Genomic DNA, 12,731 nt, shown 5'->3' on the forward strand with positions numbered 1-12,731 from the left:
CCTTCAACCCATTCATATCACCTAAAAGGTAAACCTGTTGACAGCTCTGATGATTCAGTAAGGACATCTCCTGGTTTCATCTTCATGTTTCCCTCTCACCAGATAACCAAACCGACATCATGACCAGCAGCTTTTACTGCCGTGGCTCCAACAAACATCAGCTGATACTAGGACGTAATATTAAATAAATTCTAACAACAGCTGATCAAGTTTAAAGGCGCTTCTGCTGTTTAACGCGACCCCCGCTAGTTTCCTCTTTCTGGCGCAAAGCGGGAGATAAACAAGCAAGAGAGAAAAGCAGATCAGCTGATCATTGATCAGTTTCATGATTGAAGTAGCAGCAGGAGAGAGAGGGAGGGGGAGAATGAGAGAAGAAGAGGCGGCTCTTTTTTTTATTGTAGCTGAAGTACAGGACAAATCGCGTTTATTTTCAGCTCAATACAAAACATGTAATATTAACTCTGAATACCAGAGGATTCCGTTTTTTACAGGACGGTAGGCAACTCTACTAACTAACCTTGAATAAAATAAAGTTCACTATCAGTAACATCATAGCACCCACCCAACTGTATAGAAACTCCGTCATGCTAGCTAGTACACAGTACGAGTTATCGTCACTGACTGTAAAAAGTTAGCACAACAAAAATAAACTGCACCTAAACTTGGTTTATACCTGACCCAGACAGACTGCAGGTCATAACTTCTTACCTGAAGCTCAGTTCACCTGACAGCCGCCTTGGGTCTCTCCACCTCCGCCTCCCCTTCCCCCCATCCACCTGCTGGCTTCCACCACTTGCTAATTTTACTGAATCTGTGAAAGCTCCACCATAGCCACTACCAAACAATTGAGCTATACACGTCTGCCAGCATCTATCCAATCCGCCACCTGTCACTGTTCACACGGTTAGGGGGGGGAGACAACAACAACAAAACATCGGCCCATTTAAACCAAAAATTACCATCGGCCCACCGGGACTGATAGCTGGACTGCCCGATGGCCAGTCCAGCTATGACTTCTGGTTTCTCAACATGACCCCAACCCTAAAATGCTAAACCGGTTTCATCCAGATTTTATTGTCTACAGCAGCATCAGACTTCACATGGAAAGCTTTTAGGCCTGAAACACTGATGCAAAAAAAACCATCCAAACATTAAACTCACCAGCCATCAGCGAGTTACACACCAACCCTCCGTAGATGGACAAAGGCCTCTCCCAAGGTTGCGACCACAGGGAAACGTCTGTTTGCACAGCAGCCATGATGAAAACGAAACAGCAGCAGATTCCTTCACCTCCTTCACCCAGCCAGATACACAAACCTGAATCCGGCCTTCCTCACTCTCTTATCTGGGCCCTTGGTCACCTCCCCCACATTACCACCTTCCACCCACTCTCACCCCAGTGAATGGCCAGAGTTAACGGTATATGCATTACATTACAATAGCTGCTAGAATGATCATGAGGTGTCTTCAACAAAGCACTTAAAGACACACAGACCACGACAAGCCCCATAAGACCCTTAAATATATTACTGCCACATGAACTAAATGAAATGCCTTAAACTAACAAAAAAAGTCCCTACCTCCAACAGAAACATTGTCTTAACATTGAACACATGCTGAACTTCTTGATATGATGTTTGTTTCTGTCTTGCAAATCCCCGTCGCTGACCCTGAAGAGCGACACCTCTTTATCAGCTCCTTTTTCACAAGGCTGTGATTTTTTTTGGCACTCTTCCTTACAATCTGATTCATCTACAAAACAAATATTTGTTTGATGCCTCTCCAGGATCTGCAAAAATTACATGTGAGAACATAGCACATACCATATATATTAGAAAGTACACTTTGGTTCCCACGTTGGGTTTTCTGAAAGTTTACTTATCATTTGAAGAAAAGAAAAAAAAAGAAAAAAAAAGCTCGCAGGTTTCAAAGGAGTGTCAATCATGAAAGCTACTTTTAGACGCTTCCTCATTCACAAAGGTACCGCAGTAGGTAGGAGCGTGTACACCGCTGCACTACGGCATTCATGATAAACAAACATGCTCTGACACGCTTCACAAAACAGTGGATTTTATTTAAAAAACAAACTTTGAGGTCTCTCGATAAGTTACAGTAGCTTTGTTTCCCTGTGAGCTTACAAGCAGCCAGCCCTTTACCCTCTCTGTTCAATGTCATCTTTACATTTTCAAAAAGTGCTTATAAATTCTCAAGGTGTGCAACAAATTCCAGTTATTTAAAAAAAGTCTCTTCCACCAACTCCCTTTTGGTGAGTAAATGTAAACAAAATGTTAGCCCGCACCATGAAGATCACATAGGAAACTTATATACGCAGTTTGAAGAGAGGCAGAGGTGCTGAGAGGTCACTGTCATCAACTTTCTGTTTCTGTTGCTCTCTGTGGCACATCAGGAGTAAGCCTCATTTTTATGGCTCTTTTCCTGTCTCCACTGTCGCTGAGGGCCTGTGGCGTCGACGGCGAGATCCATGACCCCATCAGGCATCAGCCACTGCAGGAGCAGCAGGAAGAGGAAGTCCAGCACGGCCACAAACGCAAAGATGGAGCCAGCGACGGGGCCGCAGTGAGCCCTCAGCCTCCGTAACCGTCTGTCCAGGGGAAGAACTTCCTCTCCGACCACCCTGTCGTACACCTGACAGGGAAAAAACACATTGATCACCTGAGTGTCCTTCAGTAGTTAAACATGTAAAAACCACCACCTAGACATAAACTGGAATACATTTTTTAGGATTAGATTTGGATTTGTTTTAGAAATTCTAAATACTGATATAGACTTTTGTTGTTGTTGTTTTGCTGTGTTTATTTTTTAAAAATGCTGTGAAAGAAGAAGAAAAAATGGCTGATTACAGAAACTTCTGTATGTTAAAAACATTTCTGGCTATTTGAATACAAGTTTTGAGAGTTCACAGGTTGTACCTGAATGTTGCCGCGATGTTTCACAGGCCGGGCTCTGCTTACAAACTGACATTGACTTCAGAGTGCACTTTAACACACTGCTAGCTTATTTTTTTTAAAGGTATGCCATTGTTTAACATGGAGCCATAGAGCAATGCCAAGCACTTAGAAAATACCAAAAAACAAAACACAACTGTCACGTCTAGCTGCCTTGCATGACTGTCAAGCTTGAGAAAGAGAGAGAGTTTCATACAGGAATTTGCATACAGCAGAGGTTTTCCTGTACCTTTCAAGAGCATATTTGGTAGCGTAGTTGCACCGACACAAAAATAACCATAAGAGATAATGAATGAGCAAAGCTCGTCTCCAGGTTAGATGTGTTTGAGCATGTTGTACAATTAAAGAAAAAAAGGACACTCAAGATAAATTTGATGTGCCTCAGCTTTTTATCTCTTACCTCACAAGTTTCTAAGCATGATGCAAGAGAGAGAGTTTTTTGGAAATCAGATACTGTGGGAAATGTTTAGAGAAAACATGTTTACGCAAAGTCTGGTAATCTGGACGCCTTATCTGATGGTGCAGTCGTCCAATTATCTGATCAAGATTCAGAGTAGTTGCTGTTTTCAATTTATGAAAATGTCCTTGTGATGAAAGGGCACACCTGCGTCTTTTATTTTCCACAATAAAATGTTATGCTTTGATAGCATTTTCTTCAAAAATGTAAAACAAGCTGTTACATGCACACGGTCCAGTGTGGGTGTCTTTGGGGAACCTACTTTCTCGGTCCTCTCCGCAACATTCCTCCAGGTGTAGAGGTTTCGCACACGCACGTGATTGGAAGCAGGCGACGGGACGTTGCCCGATCGTTGCCGAGCGATGACCGCTTCCAGACCGGCGCACAATGAACGGACGGTGGGTTCACACAGGGTAATCAAACCCTCAGGTAACACCTCTGGAATGCCTCCCACACGAGTGCTAACCACCTAAGAAAACAGAGACAAAAAACAGATGCTGACAAACACATACACACGCGCAAAAAAGAGAGAACAGAAAAACAGAAGTTTTCCTGAAGTATAAAATATGTCATGGAATGATTATTAGCAAAATTCCACTGTGTGTGTTTGGCCTCAAGCTAAAACTAGCACCACAGCTCTGTGGACACCTGAAAAAGGAAGCTCTGCTGTACCTGGAACCTCAAACAGTGATGTCAGGGTGTACCCACTTTCATATCACTATGGTAACGTGACAATTTCAATCAAAGATGTACAAAGTTATAAAGATTAGGAGTCATGGAAAATGAAATGCTAGCCACTTTATTAGGTACACCTGTTCAGCTGCTTGTTATAGCAAATATCTGATCAGCCAAAAAGAGGAAAATATTCCGTGCTCTGGAGTTCTCTGGGAGAAAATGCCTTGTTGATGTCAGAGGTCAGAGGACCTCTATCCTGCCTTGCATCAACAGTGCAGACTAATGTCGGGGTATTTTCTTGGCACACTTCAGGCCCCTGAGGACCAGCTGAGCACTGATCTTAACTGAGTACTGTTGGTAATCATGTCAATTACTTCATGACCACAGCATGCCCACCTTATCATGGGTGCTTCCAGTAGGATAACACACAGTATCACAAAGCTCAAATCATCTCAAACTGGTTTCTTGAACATCACAATTAGCTCAAGTGGACTGAGCTTTGAGATTTGAAGGAAAGGGAGGTTCCCGTTGTGGATGTCCAGCTGTGTGATGCTATCATGACAGCTGCACGTCCACCATCCATTTCTGTGCCATGAAGAATTTAGGCAGTTCTGAAGGCAAAACAGTGTCTAACCCTGTACCTGCGAGGTGTACCTAATAAAGTGTCTGGTAAGTTTATATGACAGCAATCAGCATCCAAAAGCTTCCCAAATAAACTCCACTTTACTGGAATATTACTAACAAAATAAAGTTAGAGTAAAGAATTCCATGTTTACAAACTGAATTGTCTTTAAAAACATTTTTATTGATAGATTAATTATTGATTGAGCTCAAGGTGTTAAAGATAAATGTGTATATAGGTATTTTTGTAAATATACACATCCAACAGCATTCACACTTTACACTATAAGTTGCTGCATTGTGCTTGTCTCCTTTCTTGCCCTGTGTTATGGCACAGTTCAACTTATGTTCAACTTTATGTCCAACCTACGTGTCCCAATAAATCACAGATAAAGAGTGGTTACTCAATGCGTCTTCCCATAAGCAATTATTTTTTGTGTAATCTCTGTACGCATATCTGTGTAAGAATCTGCAGAAAAGGGTATAACTCATCATACAGTCTGACTAAGAAAGTAAGAAGAAATTACGTTATTAAATGCCACCTGCGTGTGTTTCCCCGTTTTTTTCCCCATAGTTATGAAACCTGAGGATTCCCTCTAGTAGGAAAGAATAACAAACGGGCTTGTTTGTTAGCTCGAAGGCATTTTCATCCCAAAAGAAATTAAGCTCCCAATGTAATTTCTTTTGGAAATAACCTGGAGGTAAGAGGATTCTCTCATGGATTCTCAGGTTACTTTTTTCCATCTGTAGGTCTAACGTCACGAAATAACAAGAATGACATTTCCAGTTTCTGTTCCTCCAGCGATAAACCACATTAAGTTCCACTGTGATGCGGTTAGCTGCTGTCTGGCATTTGCCGCTCTTACATAAAGGTCTATCCTCCCTTTCCCATGTCTCCCTCATGTACTTCAGTTTTTTTTAAGCAGCGGTATGAGATGAGCTGCACACGCCCACGGCGAATCTGCCACAAGAAGACTTCAGCATCTTCAACTGAGTTGTGCCGGCTCCGCTTGGCCGAATGGGCTTTCACAGAGCTGCTTCTGTGATCTGAAAGTGCCTCGTCTTGATAAAGTCTAATTTTCATTATTACATTATTATATATTCTATAAAAAACTAAAAGTTTATCTGCATTTTTTTGCTTAGATTTGTGACATGAACTGAGCTTAAGGTCTAAAGATTCAGTGTTAGATCTGTCGCCCCTCGGATGACTACTGGGGGCAACTTAGGTCACATATTGGCCTGTTTCCAATAAAATGACTGGTTGTGCATCAGAAGATGTCATTATCTTAAGAGATTGGCACGCTAAATGGTAAGTAAACAAGATGTTAAAATCGATACTATGATCAAGCTAGAGGGAAATATTGCACCATGTAATGACAAGCATGTACAAGTTTACCCCCACAATCTAATAACATCATGTAGCTAATCTGGTTAAACCATCCTTCAGGTTGTGGCATGTTTGTAGCAGCAAGATGTGCCCTCTCCCATTTGTATTAAAGAAATATTCTCAAATGTTTGGTGTGTTTATCTCAAAAAAGCTGTTTCACTTAAAGTGAAATAAGGAAATCCTGACACCGAGAGTCACTGCTACCGGACTTCATATCATTGACCTTGTGTATCAATGACAGATCTGTCAGACAGCAGCTAACCCCATCACAGTGGAACTTAACGTGGTTTATGGCTGGAGGAACAGAAACTGCAGCAAACCTGCAGTCCACAGCTGGCTCCTTCCACAATGGCCATGCAGAACGCTTCAGTGAGCGACGTGTTGAGGAAGATGTGGCCTTGAACCAAAACCCCACGCACATCTTTGTGCTCCAGAGCGCCCAGCAGACGTACCCTGTGCAGATCAAAACACAGTGGTAGCACCTTTACTCAGGAACCCAGTGATTGACCCTGGGTTTATCTACTAATCTACAATCATTTCCAGGTGTTGAATAAACGTAAAGGAAACACAAAACAATGGCAGTAAATTCCAGTTAATTAAATTCTATAACAGTGTTGGTCCTTTAATATACTACAGAAAGTTTCTTTATATGAGATTTGCTCCTGTGGTAAGAAAAGTAAACTAAAGCTGTAATACAGACACGATTTAATATACAAATACTTAGACATGCTTTAATAGATCCTGAAAGATGCCGACATCATTATCTCAGGAAATAAACGCATCCAGCAGTACCTGTCATGTAGTTGGTATTTCTCCCTCACTTCCTCCAGAACAATTCTCTTTGGTCCCTCTCCGCCAATCAGGAAGTGGAGGTAAGGATGTTTGAGACAAAGCTCCGGGATAATTCCACCAAGAAGATCAATTCCTGCAAAGAAGGAAAGAAAGTGAAGACTTCCTTCCACTATTAGAGTGATGCAGTTCTCTACTGAACTTCATATGGAAAGCAAAGGCAATGGCTATTTTAGTTACATAGTACATTTCATTACATGTAACCTTGAGGTTCTTAACATAGAAGGTAAATACATCAAAATAAGAGTAAGTCTATAATGTCTTAAGACAGTGAAAACAACAAACTTTACAAAGAGATAAAGTCCAAGTTTCTCACACACACACACACACACACACACACACACACACACACACACACACACACACACAATAAGCCCGTGCTTTTGTTTGTCGGCACAGATGCAAGCCATCTTGGGTCAACAGGCACCTTGTTCCAAAGAACACATCTACAGTAACGGTAAGTTTTCTTGGCATGCTTTGATCTTCTTCTGAGAACAGTTAAAAGATCTACGCCTGATAACCTGAGAGGTCTAGGTGTAGTGTAACTTATTGCACTGGGAGGCCAAACCAGTGTGAGTTTTATGAACCAATAAAAGGATTTTTCAGGTAATTCTGCATTAAAATTGGATGCAGTTGTTCACATTAACCCAAACAACCATCTGCCTCACTCATGCCGCTCCGGAACAACAAATTCTTCCCTGATGACGGGACTGTGTTTAGACTGTTGACTTTTGCTTAAGCGGGTGAACACAGGATACACACACACACACGTACACTGACACAGATGTACACTCATTACCCTACACCATTCCAGACACCCCAGATGCTTGCTACCCACCTGATGTAGACAGCAGGTCTGTCCAGCGACTGCAGGACAAGACGACTGCTGTCTGCACCGGATCATTCCTTACCCCATACCCTCCCCCGTTGCATGCACACATATGGTTCTTACACACACACTGGACTTTCTGGACTTTGGTTTTGCACAACACTGGTCACTATATTCTTAATTTCCGGTTAATACTTGTACAGCTGCTGTTATTGTGTATATATTTATTTATATTTAGATTTCTTCATACATTCTTATATAGTTCTATATTGTGTATTGTGTATTTTGTTGTACAGTTATTTTATTTTCAACTTTAATTTATATTTTATTCCTTCCTAGTTAAATTTACCCTTTTTAATTTTTCATATTTATTTCCTATCTTATTCATAGCCTTTTCCTTTTTTGTTTTCTTTAGGTCACGAGCAGTTGTCCAAGCATTTCACTACATATCGTACTGTGTATGACTGTGTACGTGACAAATAAAATTTGAATTTGATTTGATTTGATTTGATGTCACGTCCTTTTACATGGTGTAAGATGTGAATATTCATGTGCTTTTTTGTGCTGGTGTTTTTTTACTCTCCTCAAACTGGTCTCCCAGTAAGGAGCCCAGTTTGAGTAGAGTTCTTTTTTTTTCCTCCCCTTGTCCCTGACGTGTATACTTTCACTGTTTTCTTTTTGGCGCAGCCACATCTGCAGCCTGATTCTAATTCGTCTCTGTTCAGTTCTAAGACATTTTGAGAAATCCAGAAGTTAATGTCATCAACGAAGCTCACTGGTTTATGAACAGAAGTAAATGATAGGAGCAACTGTATCATCTATGCAAGACTGACAGGATGTATTATGATTTTTTATGAAAGTGCCAAGTGGGAGCACTAAGAATTAAAGAGTAATGGACCGAGAACTGATCCTTGAGGAACCCCGCTTGAATTTTTATTTCTGTAGCTCTAAAACTATTAAGTGAAACAGAGCTACATATACTGTGCTCTTTAAGCCCAGGTTTGATTGCACATTTTTCTTTCCAGGGATGCTTTTCCTGAACTAGCAGAGCTTCCAGCATGTTTTACAAATGACTGTTTCTCTCTCCTGCCCGTCTTCAAACATAATAACAATGATTTTAACTAAAAATGTCAAATTTGGATCCTTCACCCATAAGAGCTGCTGACACTCATTTGCAGTCCAGTTCTGGTGTAATTTGGTACTCTTCCACTGACATTATTTTTGATAAGTTTTCAGTGAATGGTAGGTACATGGATCAGCTGAAGGTCCAGGTGCATCTCTCTCTTACTGTATCAGATCTGTTGGATTTTTTCCTGTTTCTTAAGCACATCACTTTCAGGTACTCTTCATCTGCTGTAGACAGATTTTTAAAGACTGTCACTTATTCTTTTGTCCTCCACTTCTCCAGTTTCCTCAAATGTAAGGACACACTACACACCATACCAAGATATCCTAAGTTTTAAGCTACTTGAAAAATAAAGTTGGGTGGCTCCAAGGTTATTATCGTTAACGAAAACTAACGAAATAACGAAAACTAGAAGTGAAAAAACATTTTCGTTAACTGAAATATAAATAAAAACAAAAAAAGGAAAACTAACTAAAACTGTAATGAGTGTTCACAAAACGAACTAAAATTAACTGAATTTATAGCAAAAATGTGTTTTTTACTTGTTTTAGGGTGAGGGCCTGAACAAAGGACTGTGACCTATTCAGCATAGCACCTTGCTGCTTCAAGTAGATGCAACAGCGTCTAAAACAAATTTCTCAGTACCTTTCCGATAGACGAGACGGCTGATGACAACAATTGTGATCCTGTCATCTTGTCGCTGGGAGGGGTCTGGTGTGAAGTCTGTAGGATCGACAGCGTTGGGAATAACGGACACTATCTCTGGGTCGAGTGCTGCGCGTAGAACTGTGTTCTCCTTACTTGTGTAGGACACACACACAATATGGTTGGTGTCACACAGCGACACAGTCAGGAGCTTGTTGGTCAGGACAGAGCTGAGGTCAGCAAAGCCAAAGAGCGAGTGGTCAGTGAAAACCTGCAAATGACAAACACTCTTTAGCGATTTAAACAGCATCATGTTAGAAACACGGGAAATTAACTGAATCACCTACTGTGTTAAGACCCATGGTCTTAGCGTGGAACAATGCATCATGGGCCATGGCAGAAAAGGAGCTGTGTGCATGCACGACGGTGATGCGCTCCCTGACAAACACACAGCGCATCAGCGGGAGACTGTGGAAGCAGGTGGTGGCTGTGGACTGGTTGTACATCACTTGCAGGGGCAGGTAGTATACCTTCAGGCCATTGGTCAGGTACCGGACACCCTTCCTCCTGCCGTAGGCGTGAGTGACAATTACCACCTTGTGCCCCTTTTCAATCAGGCACTGGGAGAGTTGGTAAATGTGACTTTCTACTCCTCCCATGTTTGGATAGAAAAAGTCAGACACCATGCAGATGTTGTGCTTCCTGCTGTGGACCCTGGCAGCCTGTGCAGAAACTCCAGAGTTTCTCTGAGATGAAGGGTTATTCCCTGCTGCCACTCTCCGGCGCTGACCCATGGTATGCTTCTTGAGTGTCTCTGTACTTGATCAGTGCTGAAAGAAATAGTTAATAGTTAACAATAAGTATAATTCTAATGGATTATGTGTTGTATGGGTTTTGACTTTTGCTGCCATGATGCCAAGTCTTGGAAAGGAGATTTGAATCTCAATGAGATTTTTACCTGGATAAATAAAGGATTAATAATTAAAAAAAATACTGGGGAAAAAAAGAGGCTTCCCATCAGTGACTTTTTAAGCTAATCATTTTTCAAAGTAAATATATTTGACCTGAATCAGCTGAATTGTTAGTGAAAAAAAGTATTATAAAGTAATATATTAACAAAAAAAGGGCGATAGATATATTATTACATGAGCTCACTCAATGAAGGGCACCAGCGTCCTGTGACCTTGAATTGGATAAGTTGTTAAGAAAACGGATAGAGGGGTCAATTGATAATATATTTTTTATAAGCATTCTATTGTATAGTCTACTGATATTTATAATTTTTTAAAAAATCATGGTACGTTCAAAGCCTAAAGTAATATGGGCATTCTGACACTGGTCTTTGACCTGCAAGTGTTGCTGTGGCTTTAATTTCTTGAGTTTTTATCCTCTTCTACCTGCACCTTGGAAACACTTGTAAGGGCAGAAAACTTTGCTGGGTCCACCTGTCCTGAAATGTGATTCCATTGTTTTTATTAGAAACACACAAAAATCTCACCACTACACGTCGACACCTCTCTGACAGTGTCAACAAAGCCGCACATTAAAACTTTGCAGCCGATTTGTAGCAGAGATGTTCAATTTTATTTAACATTTAAAAAGTTGGAATAAAGAAGAAACCTTTTGACCCTTTGCCTTGGTCATTGTCATCCAAAGTAACCTTTGCAGCGCAGTCTGAATAGGCTTGTATCCATATCATCACATACATGTTTGCACAGTGTGTGGAGGTTCGATATCAGCTCACAGACAACCCCAAACCGAGAGTACTGCCATGTCTATAAGTTCCCTACTTCTACCCATTAACACAAACCGAAATAAAACACTTGAACGGATTTGCTGATGTGAGGTAGCAAACTCCTCTAAGCTCCAGTGCATTTAGGCTTTACACTTGTTCGCATTATGTATAAACGTCATGGAGACAAACACCTCTTCGCATTTAACCTTAACAAGCATCGCAGCGAACCGCTTTCACAGTCCAACCTGCCTTACCGTGGGTGGAAAGTCAGTCTTTTTCCAGATTTGATTTCATTTCTACATGCTAGCCCCGAGCTAGCCACTTAGCCGCCTGTGTTACTTCCTGGTGTTTTCTACGTCACTGGGAACGTGGTAGCTGACGTATGCTGCAAGGAAGTGAAACTATATGTGACATTTAAACTTTGAGGGTTTTGTTTTTTTTACAAGTAAAATAAAACCAAAGGTTAACATTCGTTTTTCTTTCATACTTACTTGTTATAAACGTCTTTAAGTGCGAATGCTAAATCCAGAAATTATCACCATGCATGTTTTTTGTGCTTTGTTGCTGTTGTTGTTTTAATATTGTTAAAGTCACATAATAAAGTGAAGTAATGGGGACGATTTACTTACACACTTTTATTCCACAGCATTATCAACTGGTAACTTAAATTACGGCTGTTTATAGACTAAGCCTTTACAATTAAGGTTTTGCAATATTTTCCTTAAATATATAAAATTCTGTGAAATACAAAACACTGATACAAATGACAGACTGAAGCAGTGATCCAAAACCAGGTTGGCATGTGAAGAATCAGGAAAAATCTAGTAACGAGTGGCTTAAAAAGAAAAGAATAAATATGTTGTAATGGCACAGTAGAAAGTTCAGCCCTCATCTCGACTCACTGGCTGTGGCAGAACCTCAAAAGAGTCACACATGAATGACTGCAAACCTCAGTGAATGGAAACAGACGGTCAAATATTTCTCCACAGTGATGTGAAAGACTGAAAAAGCCACAATAGTAAAACTGGCTATACAATCTTTTGAATCATAGTGTGTACTTGATTTAATACACATGCTTTTGTATTTGGCTTATTTTTTAATCAATAAAAAATGACACTGAGGTAATATCTGAGGTTTTATTTACTTCATTTTTCATTCAAATTATGTCCTGTGTTGCATGACTGTACATTAGTTACAGCAGAGATCTACTGCATGTTGTTACTTTGTCACAACAAAAACATTTTTGTTGATACTGCAGTTTTGCATCACTCTTATGTGATGGAGTACTGAAAGTGTGCTACACTTGACAAAAAACAACAACAACGCAAAAACAGGATCTGTGTTCTTCTTGAAGCATGTGGTGTGCAAGTGTTCATGGTTCTTTAAAGAGAAATGAAATATCTGACAAGGAAATAAAAGTTACCAATCATGCAGTTTAAAA

General features: G+C 40.5%; 2 protein-coding genes across 2 annotated transcripts in view; both read right to left on the minus strand.

The window, feature by feature from the left end:
* Nucleotides 1–1,514, minus strand: part of asb11 (ankyrin repeat and SOCS box containing 11) — a 5,605-nt gene extending 4,091 nt beyond the window's left edge. The window contains exon 1 of the mRNA XM_005747160.1: nt 1,162–1,514. Within this exon, the coding sequence (XP_005747217.1) occupies nt 1,162–1,258 (97 nt within the window). The 5' untranslated portion in view covers nt 1,259–1,514. The remainder of the gene's footprint in view (nt 1–1,161) is intronic.
* Nucleotides 1,515–1,746: 232 nt separating this feature from the next.
* piga (phosphatidylinositol glycan anchor biosynthesis, class A) lies at nt 1,747–11,675 on the minus strand. Its single transcript, XM_005747161.1, has 7 exons — nt 11,545–11,675; nt 9,903–10,385; nt 9,556–9,826; nt 6,899–7,031; nt 6,427–6,559; nt 3,686–3,892; nt 1,747–2,646 (listed from the first exon to the last, which is right to left on the minus strand). The coding sequence occupies exons 2-7, from the start codon at nt 10,347–10,349 to the stop codon at nt 2,404–2,406; spliced, it is 1,434 nt and encodes a 477-aa protein (XP_005747218.1). The 5' UTR covers nt 10,350–10,385; nt 11,545–11,675; the 3' UTR covers nt 1,747–2,403.
* Between the last annotated feature and the right edge of the window lie 1,056 nt (nt 11,676–12,731).

The sequence above is a fragment of the Pundamilia nyererei genome, unplaced genomic scaffold, assembly GCF_000239375.1.
Source record: "Pundamilia nyererei isolate P.nyererei 1_Seehausen unplaced genomic scaffold, PunNye1.0 scaffold00190, whole genome shotgun sequence".
Taxonomy (NCBI): domain Eukaryota; kingdom Metazoa; phylum Chordata; class Actinopteri; order Cichliformes; family Cichlidae; genus Pundamilia; species Pundamilia nyererei.